The sequence below is a fragment of the Pezoporus wallicus genome, unplaced genomic scaffold (genome assembly GCF_028554395.1).
Source record: "Pezoporus wallicus isolate ANWC-B61680 ecotype Strahan unplaced genomic scaffold, APGP_CSIRO_Pwel_v1 contig_2595, whole genome shotgun sequence".
Lineage (NCBI taxonomy): Eukaryota > Metazoa > Chordata > Aves > Psittaciformes > Psittacidae > Pezoporus > Pezoporus wallicus.
Window position 1 is genome coordinate 263987 of NW_026640968.1, and position 14694 is coordinate 278680.

Here is a 14694-nt window from a genome sequence, read left to right on the forward strand (position 1 = left end):
GTCTAAAGGCAGCAGCCATTTTCAGCTTGCACAGGGCTGGAAGCAAGTACACCTCCCTCTTGTCCTCTGCATTAGTGACTGCTGTGGAAAACAAGGCACTGAAATGATTTTGTCACAAAAACAGCTGCATGTCAATCTTCAGTCACTGTTGGACAAAACCACTTGTTATGTGCACCCACTAATCACTTTTGAGATTATTTTACAAGGGTATGTGCGGTTGAAGAAAGCTATTTGAAAAGCAGCTGTGAAAGGTGCTGCATGTAAAGCCACATCATACCTACAAAAAAAATTTAAAAGCTAGGCAAATGATGAGTACTTAAGTGAAGTCTGTGTGCCAGAAACCTGAATCTCTTTGTCTTAGAAGTTGCACAGACTCTGGGAAAATACAATCCTTGGTCTTTCCTACAACCCCAATTACATGTGATGACTGTCCAGAATGCAGCCCAGCTTTACAGTGCTTCAGGTTCCAGGGGCCCAAGTCTTGGTGTGGGGGCAGAGGGAGGAACCTGTCATGTAGAACACTAATATTGGCAGAACACTAATATTTCAAAAAGTAGAATCTCAGACTGGTCTGGGTTGGAAGGAACCTTAAAGCTCATCCAGTTCCACCCCCCTGCCATGGGCAGGGACACCTTCCACTAGACCAAGTTGCTCCAAGCCCTGTCCAACCTGACCTTGGAACACTGCCAGGGATGGGGCAGTGGCCTCCTCTGCACTCGCTCCAACAGCTCCACATCCCTCTTGTGTTGTTGCCCCAGAGCTGGATGCATGGGGGGTCTTCCCCAGAGCACAGTAAAGGGGAGAATCCCCTCCCTCAACCTGCTGCTCAGGCTCTTAGGGATGCAGCCTAGCACAAGGAGGGGTTCTGGGCTGAAGCACGCACTGAAGCCTGGTGATGGTGAGCAAATAACCTCCAACTAGCCCCTGCATTAGCCCCACAGCCGAGTTCAGCGTGCAAGTGTTGCCAAAGTCACACTACAGACTGTGCCCTCTGGAGAGCCACTTGGACAGATGATAGGAAAAGCTTGGTGGAGTTACCAGCATTTGGGCTCTTTCTCCCCTCCTGTACATGCATTCAGAGCTGAACATTAGGTGTCTCTGTTCACTAAAAATTGGTCCCACAGAGACTTCTCTACCAATTCAAGAGCTTGTCTGCCATCATCCGCACACAGTAAGTGTGGACAGGGCTGGGAGAGCTAAGCTCCTGGCTAACAGAGTCTAATGTCCTCACCCTTCCTTTACCTGCTGAGCCAGGAGGAGGCAAGCAAGGCCTGGAAGGGGCTGCCCTGAGGCTGCTCCCTAGACTGAGGCACCTGACTCACATGATAAAAGTGATCCAAAACCAGGCTTTGTATCTACAGTCTCTGCTCCAGAGGCAACAACCAGGACCTTCTCTACTTCATTACTAAAGCAAAGGTTATGTTGTGCAGCATACAGCAGCCAGCCTTTGCTAGATGTAGAATATGGCACTGATTTCACTAGTGCTTTTGTTCAAGGTTGTGCCCAAGCTAAACTAGTCTGGTTGAGAGGCCAGGTGGCTCCTGGTGCTGGCACTCAGAGGGCTTCCAGGCCTCCCCCTCCTGTCTCTGCTGCTGCTCTTGGTAGACCTGCTGTACACAGAATGTAACCTATAAATCACTGCTGAAAGCTTTGATTTGGTTGTAGGTTAAAAAGAAGATGCATTTAAGTGGGAACTGGACCAGACCCCTAGAGCTCTCACTCTAGCAATTACGAGACTACAGTAAGATGAAATGGCACTGCCACAGCTCACAGGCTTTGATTCCCTTAACACCCCTGTATTCGTGTTATGATCCAACTGCTGATGACCATTACTTGTTTTTCTGAACACGGCTCTTCAGAGCAAAAGTCACAGCCAAAACCAAAGTAGACGTACCCCAACAAAAATTTCTGAAACCACTCTTCTTCTTCATCTCTGAGGGCGTGGATCCAAGAGTCTCACTGTTCTGCATTTATTCAGCGCTCTCAGAAGAGTCTTGCTCAGAGCTTGCCAGCTGGAGGTCAACAGTCCCCAACATAACAGAAAAGCTGCCTTTCTGGAACAATGTCTGAAGCTGTTCAGAGGCACCATAGTAAGATTTGGATTTGTAACCTCAGAAACAGTATTTTATTGGAAGTCAACAGATAAAATAGAAGTATTAACAGTTGAAGTTAGCAAACACTAACTTAACATGGGGTGTAATCAATTTATAGGTAATGGGTGTGTAAGAACCTTGATAACCAAAGCACTGGGTAACCTATTTAGCAGCACCACTTCTCTGCAAATTTACTGATTTAAAACTTCAGTGGATGCAATTCTGTTCAATATAACATTAAAACAGTGAAATAATCTCATGAGCTACAGTTCTACTGAGCCACGTTCTGCCTCAATTTACATAAAATTCATTAACACAATCAAGACAGAAATCTGTTTAATCTTTTTAAAGTTAAAAACTGGATTTAGAGCCTAGTCTAACCGTAGTTTGATAGAAAATGCTTGTACTAGATATCCTCATCTAGCCCAGTATAGGCTACATGATCTAAAGCAACCTGCATAAAAATGATTGACACAACATGCAGGAATTTAAACCAGCACTGTTCGATCATATTCAGAGGTTTCTTCAGAAATCTGTTTTCAATTTCAACTTGCTGTTGTTCATCTCCAAGAACTTCATACATTCCAAAGCAGTGTCTTCGATGGATTTAGATGAGCCAGTAAGATTTGCTGCAAAGTAAGGCATAACACCTGATGTCACTTGATTGAAGTAACATACCTGTTTAAACAAAAATACATGAAACTAAAAAGCATACGGATTGTAATAGTTGGACAATGTTTCAGAGGCTAAATGAATATAGAAGTTTTTATGGATGTGAATAGAAACACAGAGTGCTTCTGAAACTGAAGGCAATAATTATCAAAAAGAATATGTCTTTTTTACAGTACTTTAGTGATCTCAGTGTCCTCACTACTGACAGGTCCTCAAGCATTTGTAGGTAAATGCACCCAGCAGTGCAGCAAGAAACATTCTGTGTAACCTGTTAAATAGATGTGCTTTATGAACAAAGCTGTACCCTGAGAAAAGAATCCTGGCTACTGAGAGTTTCTGAATGTTTTCAGAAACTTACTTCCATCAATGGAAGTTACCACTTTCCCACAGAAAATAACATTGGTATAGAGATGGGACTCAGGTCACATAATTACTTTCATGTCAAAGTTAAAGTTAAGCATTTAATCTCAACTGGTTCATTGATCTTCTGCAGCCAAAAAAGAAATGGCCAGCACCAGAGACCAGTTTAATGCACACCTTCTAGAAGTGTATTTTAGGGTGGGATGACTGCCCAACTGGAGGTACCCGGACATCTCTAGTTTAGGTTTCATTCCTAACATTCAGATTGGCCAAAGTTGTGCAAGACAGATTTCACTTCGTGGAATAAAAAATGTGTTAATAGCCAGACTGAACTCTGGCTATTAACTCTTTTTTGTTGTTGTTGTTGTATTGCTGATTCTGTTCCAGACTGCTAGCAAAAATATGACTATGTGCACATGTAATATTGCAGGAAAGGAGACACAGCTGAGGTCTGCAGAACCACTCACTGTACAGGAGCTATCGCTGTCACTGTAGATCTGGAATCCAGCACAGAGGATTTCACTTCTCTGGTAATCTGAAGAAGGTGGCATAGACGTGAGGGTAACTGACTTCACAGCTACTATGTAAGGTTCACTGCAGGGCAAGGGGAAGAATCAAACACTTCTTCAAGAAGATGTTTAAAAAGATACATGGAAATGAGTACAGAGTATGCATGGTTATACCATAGATGTCATTTTCATATGAAGGCAAATAAGCTTCAGTATTCTTAAAGATATATCTGAAAAAATTCAATTTTGAGTCTTGTGAAGGCTTTACCATAGCCTCCCACAAGGGAAACTTCTGTGGAAAGCCACAGAACAATCATCCACATATAACACCTCTATTTTTTAATTTGTCCTGCTCTCCCCAACCCACATTTACAGAATCAGGGCCATGGAGCAACCCTTACTGAGATGCTTTACAGTGTGGCCCCAGCAAAGGCAGACAGGATTCAGTTTCCAGATGTATGGGGCAAAAAAAGCAAACACAGTTCACAATACTGAATTTTAGAAGCAATATTCTGTTAAAATGAAGAATTACTAATATAAGAAATTGAGACAATAGGAAATTACACCAGATGGTCCCATTTATCATTTTTCATTATAAAGGAACAAAAGGAAATCTAATGGGGAAAAAAAATCTATGTATCTTAAACTGATCAAGGGGCTTTTTCAACCAAATACAGCAGCAAAATTTACAGATACAATAAATGTGTCACACCATGGTTTCAAGAAGGGCCAATCACTTCCTTGAGTAAGAAAATCTTCAGAATTACCTTAAATGGGATTACAAAGGAGCCACTTAAACAGACAAACTCCCACTTATGTGCTTCAGCACGCTGACAGGCCCTCTGGGGCAGGCCTTTTTCCAAACTGCTTGTTTGGAATTCTGGCCTATTTTCCCTCATGATAGAAGAGTCATTATCAAAAAAGCAATTCTGGACTACACTACAAATTTCTGATGTTCTGAATTTACTTCATTGCACCTTCATGTTGCAAAACAAATCTGATTTCTTAGAAAAAATAAAATCTTTGCTTCCCTACAGCAGGCCCAGGTAAAGGTCAACAGTAATCAAAACTGAGACTCCAAAGTGCTCACAGTTAAACCTGAAACTGCATACTCACCTTGGCTTAAAGGGCTGCCTCTGAGACACAAGAACCACAAAGTCTCTGGGTTTATGGCCAGTCATAGGTGGAGAAGTAACATAATATATTTTGTCATCTTCATTCACAGCCTGCAGGACCTTGCAAGTTCTGCAAATACATTTAACACACACATGCAGACCCTGATGTATGCAACATCATCTTCTGCAGAAAACACCATACATACATATATTCCATCCTAACAATAAGCCTATAATTTTCATGTTCAGGCAGCAAAGAAGAGGAGGGAACACAGAGTGGAAAATTGAGGTTTTTCACACCACCTCATTCATTTGACACCACTTCTCTATCCCACAAAATTGTTAAAAAGTGCTGCAAGGTACTGGAGTAATGTCTTAACAGCGTACCTTTTGCACGCTGTTTGGAATGGCATCATCTTCCAAGCTGTAATGCACTTGCTGAGTAACCAAGTATCACCCATCTGACACACCACAGGAAAGACAGTCGTAAAATTTTATTCAGAGTTGTGTTCTACTTGGTTCAGACAGGACCACTCTTTCACTGTCTTTGGAAGTACTGACCACTATCTCTTGAGTTTTCACTTCAACGAAAAATCGGAGTTTTCCTATATATATTTCATCTCTGCAATAACCACTGGCTAAGCCAGTACTCCATTTTCACCAGTCAATCAGGCTTCATGGTAGTCATATGAAAGCTGAAATTTTTGGCTGTAGATATGGATAGTCAGCTTAGTATTTCATCGTATTTCATTTGTTACAAGCTATAAATGCAGCAGAGTGTAAATTTTCAAATATCCCCATGCTTTCACTATCACCCTCTGATAAAAATCTTTCAGGGCAAAATGACTAATAGAAAAAAACATTTTCATTTAAGACAATATTCAGTAAATATGATTAGTATTATCAGTTCATTTCTAGTCATTATTCTATACCATATAAAGCAAATAAAAAATCTCAAACACCCTTTACAGCAATTCTGAAACCCATTTCAATTCAGATAATCTTTACATGATATTACTTTTCTTGAAATATGCATTTTGAAGAACTCAGTTTCTTGATTTCTCACTTTGACTGTATGAAGCTGAGCATCAGTGTCCCAGACATTAACATGAAGTAGTCCACAGCTTTGCCTTACTTCTTAGAGAGCATGCACAATATATCCACCTCAAATTACAGGCAATTTACTACAGTTAAACCATTTAACATACACATATCTAGGCACAGAACTGTGTTCATTTTCAAAAAGGGTGACCTCTGCTGCAGCTCTTTCTTTCATCAGTCCAGGGCAACTGTGTTTTAAATTTGATTAAGAAGAAATCAGATTTTATTTTTAAGGTTAAGCTCCCCCAATCCATACTCTGACTAATTAATCTTTAATGTCAACTTCTTACAGCAATTTCTTCTTAATTATGTAGCAAAGTCTCAACATCTCAAAAATATTTGTCTCAGAAAAGGTTAGCTGTCAGTGGATTAGAATAGTCTTAAATTCAAAAGGTAAGTTCTTACAAGAAATGTTTGTCCCATTGTAAGCGTAATGTGAAGTCAGACAAAAGAGAGAAAGCTAGATGTGATGGTATCTTCACTTGCATTTCAACTTTGAGTGACAACATTGCACCCTCCTCATGAGTCCATATTTTTATCTGGAAAAGTGTGCAATATATTAGAACCAAAGAATGATTACTATAAATGCTTTAACACTTATAAATGTTACACATTTATGACTTACGCAGATTTTCTCAGTAGTACCTATGAAACTATATGTGGCAGGTGAAATGCAGACATGCAGTTTTACATTAAGATACAGCACAATGTAAAATCATATACACTGATAGCATAATGACATCACAGACTTATAATTACACCTGGTTAGGGAGAGCTGAATTAGCTTGCAAGTGGAACCAAATGAACTAGAGGCCAGTATGACCTCTTTTTCACACTATGCATTTACAGTCTCTATACCCTTTACGCTGCAGGCAACTTTAAAAAATTAAGTTATTATCAGTGTAATTTTTTTTTTTTTCTATCAGGACACAAAGATGTCGTCACTTTCATATACAACAGCAGATCCACTTAGGAAGGGAGATAAAAGCCTCTTCTCATCTTTGCTACAGGAAGTCTCCTCATAGGGGGTTCAGTTCACTAACTCCAAAAGCTAATGGGGCAAGCTGAGGATCCCGTGCAGTTCGTTTTGTGAATCTGGCATCAGTGACTGATGACAGGAGATTGGACTTTTCATACCAGAGCAAGTCAGTATCAGTCCAGAATTCTATTGTTTTCTTAACCTGGCCCTTGAGCCAGGTTGAGTTACAGAAATACAGCATGAATACGGGCAAGCAAGGAAAGGTAATATGCAATTTATTAGGAAGGAATTCCATTCAATTTATGTAAGCTATCTAGAAGTGTTGGTCACTTAGAGCTTTCCAGAAATTTGAAACTTCAGACTAGAATCCACTGGATGTGGCACTGGTGAGCAGGAGCAATCTGGAGTGAGGCCACACTATCGAGACGAGCACCCCTGCAGTATGTGTGAGAATTAATCAAAATAAGACAAACCAAGCAACTGTCCCACCTGCCATCTGGATTTTGGAACATATCCAGCAATCCTGTGCATTGCAGCTTTGAGGAGCTTATCTAGAAACATCCAAGCAGGAACATATTTTTACAAAAGCACTTTCCAAGCTTAAAAGGGGTAATTTTAGATGACAGATGGATGACCTCCTTGATCCACCTCTCCAACCTATGCAGTTCAGTAGCTTGTCTTTAATAAGTAATTTGTAGAGTTCAGCTACTTCAGCTCCCTTTTACATGCAAATTAGTCACACATTGGCCTACACCCTCTTCCCCTAAAAAGATTCAACAATTCTCTTTCCAAAAGACTTCCCTCCCCATTCCCCCCAACCCCTTCCCTATTCTTTACTGTGATGAAGAGCACCTACAGTTAAGGATATATTGAAAAACTACTTCAAAACACAGTTTTGCCTCTCTTGTCCCACACTTGCAGTGTCTTGTCTTGATTATTTTGGGTCTGTTGCTAGTCATATGCCTAAACCCTAACACAGAGAATGCAAAATTAATAACCTGTACATAACAATCACACACAATCATTGCAAAAGAAGGGCTTGGTATGTGTCATAAGCCCTATATAACGGAACAAGTTGAGCAGAAAAGACTGCTCAGAATTAGTGGACTTTAGTCCAAATTAGAATTTGATGTTCTGATGATGCGATGTGCTAAATTGTTTCCCAAATCCTAGGAAGTTTAAAAGATTTTCATTTCTAAGTGATATAAAATTAGTAAGTTTCATCATCTCTTTTTTTTTTTTTTTTTTTTTTTGCTATATATCTTTTGGTTAATGGAGCATTTGTGCAACAAAGAATTTGTGTGTTTTCATATCTTCATGTCTTGGCATAGGGAAAAAAAACCAGCATAACCCAGCAAGCACCTTGCTGAAGTAAAGTCTGGCACATAGCAGAAGGCCTGAGAGCTTTAGTAACCAGCTACAGGATGCATGAATCAATCCTGCTCTAAGGCATAGAAAGGAAATCATGTTTTAGGAGCCTTCTCCTAAGGAAAACAGTATGTGCAGCTGCTAAAACATCTCCCTGCAAAATGAACACTGGTAAGGCTATATTGTTACTATATGCCTACAAGTCTTGTGGCTCCATGTCAAAGTGCCACCTTCTACCTTCAAAAGTTGTCAATCAAATTGGGGTCCTTCTAGTTCCCTGGAAAAGGGAACAAATCCTCAGCATATACAGAAACACACACTACTTTGTAAAACCTACTTACTATAATATTTCATCTCAAATATAGTTCAGTCTAATGTCCTTGACAGTCTCCTCTGCTATAGTATGACTGCCTTCAGGCAGAGCATTGACCAGCACTACTACCAGATTCCTACTATTTTTGATCTCAGCCCCTCCCCAAGAAACTATTTAATGGAACTGAAGAGGTCTGTTTGAGTGGACATACTGCTATGCATGTCTGTAAGAGAAGGATAAGTAGTTTTCTGTGTCTACACCACTGTACACACCAAAGATGAGGATCAAGACCTGCTGCATGAGTGCAGAGGACTTAAGAGTGGTAGGATGCATATGTGCTGGTCTGCAGTGTTTAAGGAAAGATTCTGAGCTAGGTGTATCCCCCTTGTGCTTGTGTTTGCAAAAGTGACAAAAGTGAGCATGAAATGGTGATAAGTGCACCAAACTAACAGAAGCCAAGTGAGTTTCATTAACCAAAGCTGTCAGAAACCCCTCCTTGGAGCTGCATCTATGCCAGCATTTAGGGATTCAAGCATGTATCTAAATTCAACTGGAGGAGCTGTGTGTGTAGATGAAGTTCAGGATTGGTTTCACTCACTTTCTGTATCAAAAAGCAAATCTAATCCACACTGTATGTTAACTTAGAGGTAAACATGAAGTTACATATGGCAAGAAATATACCCTCTGCCTACTGCTGACATCCATCCACACTTTGTCAGCAGTTTACTTTTTGCCTACAAGTAGATGTTAATAAGAAAGAAGACTTACTAATGGAATAAATTGTATGCAACAACTGAAGTGGCCTACAATCATGTAACCAAAAGTATGGTTTGCTATCACTTCTGACTGCATATATCCTGTGTATATGCAGTCGGCATATTTCCCAGGAAAAAAAAAGAAGAAAAGCAGTGCGCTGCCCTGGATCCCTGACACTTCTTAAAGGAGTATCTCATGTCTGACAATGCCAGATTATTCAGAAAGGTGCAGAAGAATAGGAACAGATGGTTAGTCTTCACCCATTGACAGCACCAGTGTGATTTCCACCTTAACCATCTAAAATGGGTTAAATCATGACACCATCCTACATCCTGCCTGATTTTGCTGGATTTAAGATAATTCAATTAGATGAAAGGACAGCTAGAAAAAGCTACTCGAGATTTTTCACTGAGTCCCAAGTAGCTCAGAAGCAGACTTTACTGTTAGGACTATTTTTTATGATACCCCAAAAAGGGGAGAGAGAAAGTTCCACACTTCAGTAATACTGGAAGGTACCTGGTGGCTTGCTGAGAGAAATGACATCATGCTGTTTTAAAATGTCATCCAGAATGTGCATGGGGTTTGGTTTTTTTTGTATGAAGCAATTTTTTCACAAGATTTAATGCTGTTTGTATTACAGGCTTCAAGCATTTGCTGTTAAGAAGGAAATAAACTGAGATTATGACACTGCCAGTGAATGCAGAAAGGAAGTTTCACACAGATAATAACACAGTCTTAGCAGAAGCTTGAAAGTAACACTCAATTTTTCATTCTGCTTGTTGAAGCTTGCTTTTTTTTTGAGGATGAGTGCTGTCTGTCATTTATTTGTCACAACAGGATTTACTGAAACAACCTACACACAGAACTGGTGGATTTGCCATCACTGGAATTCCTTATGAATTATATGTATCGTCTTATTCAAGTAGCTTACTGACTAGATGCAATAATCAGTAAGTGAAGTTTCATAACCTGTGAGATGCAGGAGGACAGACTTGAAGATATAACAGTTTTTTCTTGTCCCGAAACACCTCTGAATCTACATGATCTCAATCTGCCAGTCACTAACCATACTTCAGAAACCAAACTTTAACAGGTATCCCTCAATAGTTTGGGAAACATGCACTGCAATTAAGTTAAAATAATTTTCCCAGCTAAATTATCTTGCTACTGATTTTCTTAACAGCATCTTCCTATCTTAAAACTGGCTCATGTAAGATTCTTTACTGATTTTGAGTTTACAACACTGATCAATTAATAGGGAGGTGCTTTGCTTTTAGGCTTCTGTAGTTTTTTAACTGAAAAAGGACAGAAGTATCTGGAAGGAAAAATGTGCACAGAAAAAGTCAAGTGGACAGGACAAGGGGGAATGGCTCTAACCTGACAGAGGAGAGATTGAGATGAGATCTCAGGCAGAAGTTCTTCCCTGTGAGGGTGGTGAGGCCCTGGCACAGGTTGCCCAGAAAAGCTGTGGCTGCCCCATCTCTGGGGCAGGTTGGACGGGGCTTGGAGCAACCTGGTCTAGTGGAAGGTGTCCCTACCCATGGCGGGGGCTTGCAACTGGATGACCTTTAAGGTCCCTTCCAACCCAAACCAGTCTGGGATTTTGTGATTCTACTGAGAAGACAGGGACTGAAAAATATGGTATATAAATTCCTGCCACCTGCCCACAGGGAGTGTCCACTTGGAACTATCACCAAATAATGCCTGCTACTTAGAAGTATCTCCCATGCTGCGAAGTTGGTAAAGACAGTATATAACAGGGTGCTGCACAAAATTTATGTATCACAGTCACATGAGAAGCACCATAGATCATCAACAGCACTGACTCATCAAAGATAGACGTCTAAGTTTGGTGCTTCAGTGGAATCAAACCATCTGGCAAAACCAAACTGCAAAACCAAGCATGTCAGTTGTGGCAAAGAAAATGCCTCACAAAAATGAGATACGAGTTTGTTTGCGCTTTTACACTCTCCTTGAGTGCTGCTCAACAACCACAACTGATCAGCTGCCTGCAAGTCTGCCTTTCTGCAATTCAAGGCCTTGTGTTCACCAGCCATTGAGACCATCTTAGAACTCCATGGTACTTCCAATTTGCACTGTGTTCTGGACAACCAGAAATTGCTTTGCAACGTTTCCAGTAACCTCGGGGAGTTTTGGTTTTCAGCCCTAGTCACAGTACTAAATAAACACTGTCAAAAAAAAAAAAAGTAAAATGTTGCTTTTCTCCACCCACCTCTTATGGTGAAACATAACATGGCTATATAGCTATCCACAATTATGCACTTACATCATCCACTGTACTGGTTACTTCCCATCCTTGTTTTGCTGCTAGGTGTGTCAGTGCAGCTATATTGCTGTAACTCATATATGCCTGTAAATCATAGAATCATAGAATAGTTAGGGTTGGAAACGACCTTAAGATCATCTAGTTCCAACCCCCCTGCAGTGGGCAGGGACAAAGTAAGATACCTTTCTGAAAATAAAGGAACAAAGTTACATTTCACTGAACACTGCAGAAATAAGGTGTTCTTTTTCTATCATTACCCTTCAATGGCAAACAAATATATATTGGCCCAAAAGTGTTCCTTCCAGAAAACGCAGTCCAGTGTTTCTGAATTAAATACTTTCAATAGCTAGATTATGAGCTTACATTGCTGTTGGCCAAATAGCCCTAATTAAACAACAAAATACTACTTTTGGCTTCTCCAATTATAAAACAGTGCAGAGAAACTGTGACGCCCAGTGAGATAATACAGGTATTCCTCTCAGACCACTAAATTAATGGTTTCGTCCATCTTCCTCCTCAGGAATTAAAAACTACTAGAAAATTAACCTCTTCATTGTGATCTAGCTGTGGTCTATCTTGGCAATTGCTTTACACAGCATGCTCAGAGCAGAAAAAGTGCAAATATATTCATTATTTATGCTTGACTACAGTGGATAGAGTTCTCATTTAACCACTGTGTAAAGAAAATACAGCCTTAGAGTCTTTAATGACAGGTTTTAATATTAAAAAAAAATCTTAAGTAAGCTTTTTTTATCATTGTGTCTGTATTTATATTTTTTTGTTTGCAGAAAAGAAATGCTGCTTCAAACAGCAGAGATGTCACTGTTAACAGCAAATCACTTCCTGCATGATAATCCTTTTTTTTTTTTTTTTGGTGTTGTGTAATGGAAAAAGACCAGGTAAAACTGCTGGGAGCCACTGAGACCTTAAATGCAATGAAAACTTAACCACAAAAATCTGGCACTGAAAAAAGCCTTTAGGGTGTCTGTAAGTCCACCTAAATTCAGGTTTCAGGTTCATCACTACTGACTGCATATTTACACAGTTTCACTATTAATCTGTCTGTTGGTTTGTCTCTGCTCCACCTTTTAGCATTTACTAAATGGTCTTTGCACAGCAATTGAGAAAGTCAGTGGCTGGATAAAGCAAAAAAAGACAAAAAAAAAGGAAAACCACCAAAAAAAAAACCAAGAAACTAATTCCTCCACAGGAGAATTCAGCTTTTTAAAAGCTGGAAACACTGGGACATAAATCTGTAGGAGACCTTACAGCTTGGCTGCTTAAGGGAGCACTTGCTAAGAGTCTATCTTAAAGCCATTTTTAATGATTTGTATGAAATTTACTCTTAAATCAATAGTGAAGGATTTTATTTTTTTTTCAAGAGGGAAAAAAAAAGAAAGTTGATTTTATTACAAATCGATCCATTCTTCTATGACTATCTTAACACTTAAGTACAGACAGTCCACTTTGGAAACTGGTAGGTACAAGTGTTATACATGCCTAAAAGTATACAAATACACCATTTTATGCAACCAGACAATAGGACACGATCTACAGATTACCTGGTTGCTTTTCTCCCAGAGATCAGAAGGTTTGTCTACTTTAGCAGATAGTATACATTTTCTAAAACAAAAGAAAAATTATAGCATGAATGGTTCTTTACACTTTCTTTCTACATATGCTAGAAACAATCAGTTCTACAGGCTGAAGCATCTTCTAAATCTTTTACAGGTATTTTATCAATTTTCAGTTGCAAGACAGGTTTGCAATAACTCCTTTTTCTTCCCAAGAAACACAGGGAAACAAAAAAACTAAAAAGCAAAGTATTTTTGAGACAAGTAACCTCTGATAGTTTCAATGCAACTTCGGCAAAACTGGTCAGAAAGTTAAGCACCATAATAGTTATGTTTGAGGAGACTTTCACTATTAAACAAATGATTACTTTTTTAGAGGATACATTAAAAAACTTTTCAAAATCAAATTCTATTTGTAACTCAACTATATACCTGAATATACCTGATTAGTTGAATTCTCCTTCTGGCAATAGCTCCAAGGTATCGCCTCATACCATCCTTTACAAAAAGTAAACCAGACAGTAACACATTGATTATTTTAGGACACAGTCTAAAAAAAAAGACAACTAAAAATTATTTCTTACAGATGGACAAATGCCAGAGAGGTATTACAAATAAATAACATACTCTGTATATTGGCCTTTACCCAGATTCGCCTGAGCAAGTTGTTTTCCTCTGACTTTACAATATTCCCTTAAATTTGCACCAACAATCCAATAAAAAAGTTGTAGCACAGTAGCACGTTCCTAGCACATTTAACACAGTGGCAGCTGGGCAGTGCACCATACTTATTCTGCACTTTCTAAATGTGCCATCTGTACAAACAGATGTGATTTGCCTACTCAGGTGGCAGGTCTTCCCTTGTTATTATTCTGCACCAGTGGATGTTTTTTTGAAGCACTGAAGCAACCTAAGAACATACATCATAACAAACTGCATTAAAAGCTCATAGGACTTGTTATCTAGAAGGACATGCCACTTCAAAAAGCTTCTTTTAATCAGCTTTTAAGAGCTGACATGTAGCTTCTGGAATAAGAAGAATCTCCAGATTAGTGCATCCCAGCCTTCTTTAAACTACATGATGAATTTTGAAAACATCTCTTGCCTGTTTGGTAGAACTCTGCCATACCAGCTGTCACTGAAGACCACTGAAAGTTTAAACTACCTTGAGCACATACTAATTTTCCAAGATTTGTCTTCTTTGCTGTAAACAAATGTGCGTGCATGTTCTTACTTTCATGTTTGTGGATGCCGCTCTAGGCAGGTCTTTAGGGAAGCACTATGTTTCTGACAGAAGCTAAACTGCTATGGCTTGTTTTCTTTGTTTCTTTAAGAGGAAGTGTCAGTTCTCCCTCTTTGAACACGATGTAATGGGCGGTAATGAACCTTACTGACTCAGCTAGTGCACAGGACACCTGCATTTATTTGTCCAGTTGCCATCCCATAAACTGCAAGTTCACTGATGCTGAATAATCATTTCATTTCTGTCTGTGCTGGCTCTCTAAAAATTATGTAACTGGAGCAGTAAGGTTAATGACAGGTGACATCACAGCAAATAGTATTCAAA

General features: G+C 39.4%; 2 protein-coding genes across 3 annotated transcripts in view; one reads left to right on the plus strand and one right to left on the minus strand.

Moving 5' to 3' along the window:
• The window catches only part of RASGRF2 (Ras protein specific guanine nucleotide releasing factor 2), a 275229-nt gene that overhangs the window by 182492 nt on the left and 78043 nt on the right, over positions 1-14694 (plus strand). The gene's annotated exons all lie outside the window — the stretch shown is intronic.
• The window catches only part of ACOT12 (acyl-CoA thioesterase 12), a 32515-nt gene continuing 20396 nt past the window's right edge, over positions 2576-14694 (minus strand). Inside the window, exons 9-15 of one of the 2 annotated variants that reach the window (XM_057421386.1) lie at positions 13570-13625; positions 13116-13176; positions 11554-11637; positions 6256-6389; positions 4751-4879; positions 3593-3719; positions 2576-2771 (exon numbers count right to left, since the gene is read on the minus strand). In XM_057421386.1, coding sequence (XP_057277369.1) covers positions 2619-2771; positions 3593-3719; positions 4751-4879; positions 6256-6389; positions 11554-11637; positions 13116-13176; positions 13570-13625 — 744 coding nt within the window. In that variant the 3' untranslated portion in view covers positions 2576-2618. The remainder of the gene's footprint in view (positions 2772-3592; positions 3720-4750; positions 4880-6255; positions 6390-11553; positions 11638-13115; positions 13177-13569; positions 13626-14694) is intronic. The other variant, XM_057421387.1, reaches the window with a different exon arrangement.